The sequence below is a fragment of the Cicer arietinum genome, chromosome 7 (genome assembly GCF_000331145.2).
Source record: "Cicer arietinum cultivar CDC Frontier isolate Library 1 chromosome 7, Cicar.CDCFrontier_v2.0, whole genome shotgun sequence".
Lineage (NCBI taxonomy): Eukaryota > Viridiplantae > Streptophyta > Magnoliopsida > Fabales > Fabaceae > Cicer > Cicer arietinum.
In genome coordinates, this window is record NC_021166.2 from 19,963,932 (window position 1) to 19,964,991 (window position 1,060).

Sequence of the window (1,060 nt, forward strand, 5' to 3'; positions counted from 1 at the left end):
GTTATTTAATCCGGTATAGTCGGAAGCAATCTTTCCGCTTTTCAATCCCATTTCTACTCTTTCACCTATGATGACGAGATCTGAAAAATTTGATGAAACGCTTCCTATCATTTTGTCATAAAACGGAGGTTGAAGAGTGTTTATGAACATGGTCACCACTTCTTTTTCAGATAGGGGGAGTTCAACCTGGGAAGCTAGTTCTCTCCATCGTTGGGCATATTCCTTGAATGTTCTCATTTTGTCATATTTTGCAGCTGAATTCTATCAGGAGCCATGTCGAGATTATATTTGTATTGTTTCAAAAAGGCATCCACCAAATCTTTCCAAGAGCTGATATGAGCTCGCTCAAGGTGCATATACCAACTCAGAGAAGCTCCTGTCAAACTGTCTTGAAAGAAGTGGATTAGCAGTTTTTCGTCATGGGCGCAAAAACCCATTTTTCGACAATACATAATAAGATGGTTCTTGGGGCATGTAGTTCCCTTGTATTTGTCGAATTCAGGCAATTTGAATTTCGGAGGTATTATAACATCAGAAACGAGGCATAGGTCTGAAGCATCAAATCCATAATTGTTTCCCCATTCGACAACTCTCAAGCGTTCTTCCAAGGCTTGCCATTTTTCTTGGGAATGATTGCTCTCAAGCGGTCGAGGTTCATGGTGTATGTTTAACATCACCGGGTTAGCTTCGGTAGATTTTCCTTGCAATGAAGAGCCAGGAAAGCCTGAAGTAAGGGGTGAAGGTTGCACTTGAGGGAACTCGCCAGTACCATGTTGTGGATTTGTAGCCACGACCAGTGTATTGTTATTGGGGAGATGAGTGTCTATGGGTGGGGTATAACCTGGAGGAAGACCATAAAGTGGAAATTGTTGTGCCTTCCCTTCTTGATAATTGGTGTAAAGGTGTGGAACGACGCCCGTTGGGTGAACAAGAGTGTTTTGGGGCACCCCCCCCTCTACCAAAGGATTCCCATCATTTCTATTTCCGAGTGCTTGTAAAATCTCCAAGATCTTGGTCATTTTCCCCTTGAGCTGGTTCACATATTCTCTTATTTCTGTTT

At 42.5% G+C, this 1,060-nt stretch overlaps 1 protein-coding gene across 1 annotated transcript; it reads right to left on the reverse strand.

The window, feature by feature from the left end:
• Nucleotides 1-233: 233 nt before the first annotated feature.
• LOC140918702 (uncharacterized) lies at nt 234-1,019 on the reverse strand. The gene has a single exon (XM_073363494.1). It carries the CDS (start codon nt 1,017-1,019, stop codon nt 234-236), a length of 786 nt encoding a protein of 261 aa, XP_073219595.1.
• Between the last annotated feature and the right edge of the window lie 41 nt (nt 1,020-1,060).

Coding starts and splice junctions, on each gene's coding strand:
- LOC140918702 (XM_073363494.1), bottom strand. CDS start 1,019: ATGACCAAGATCTTGGAGATTTTACAAGCACTCGGAAATAGAAATGAT.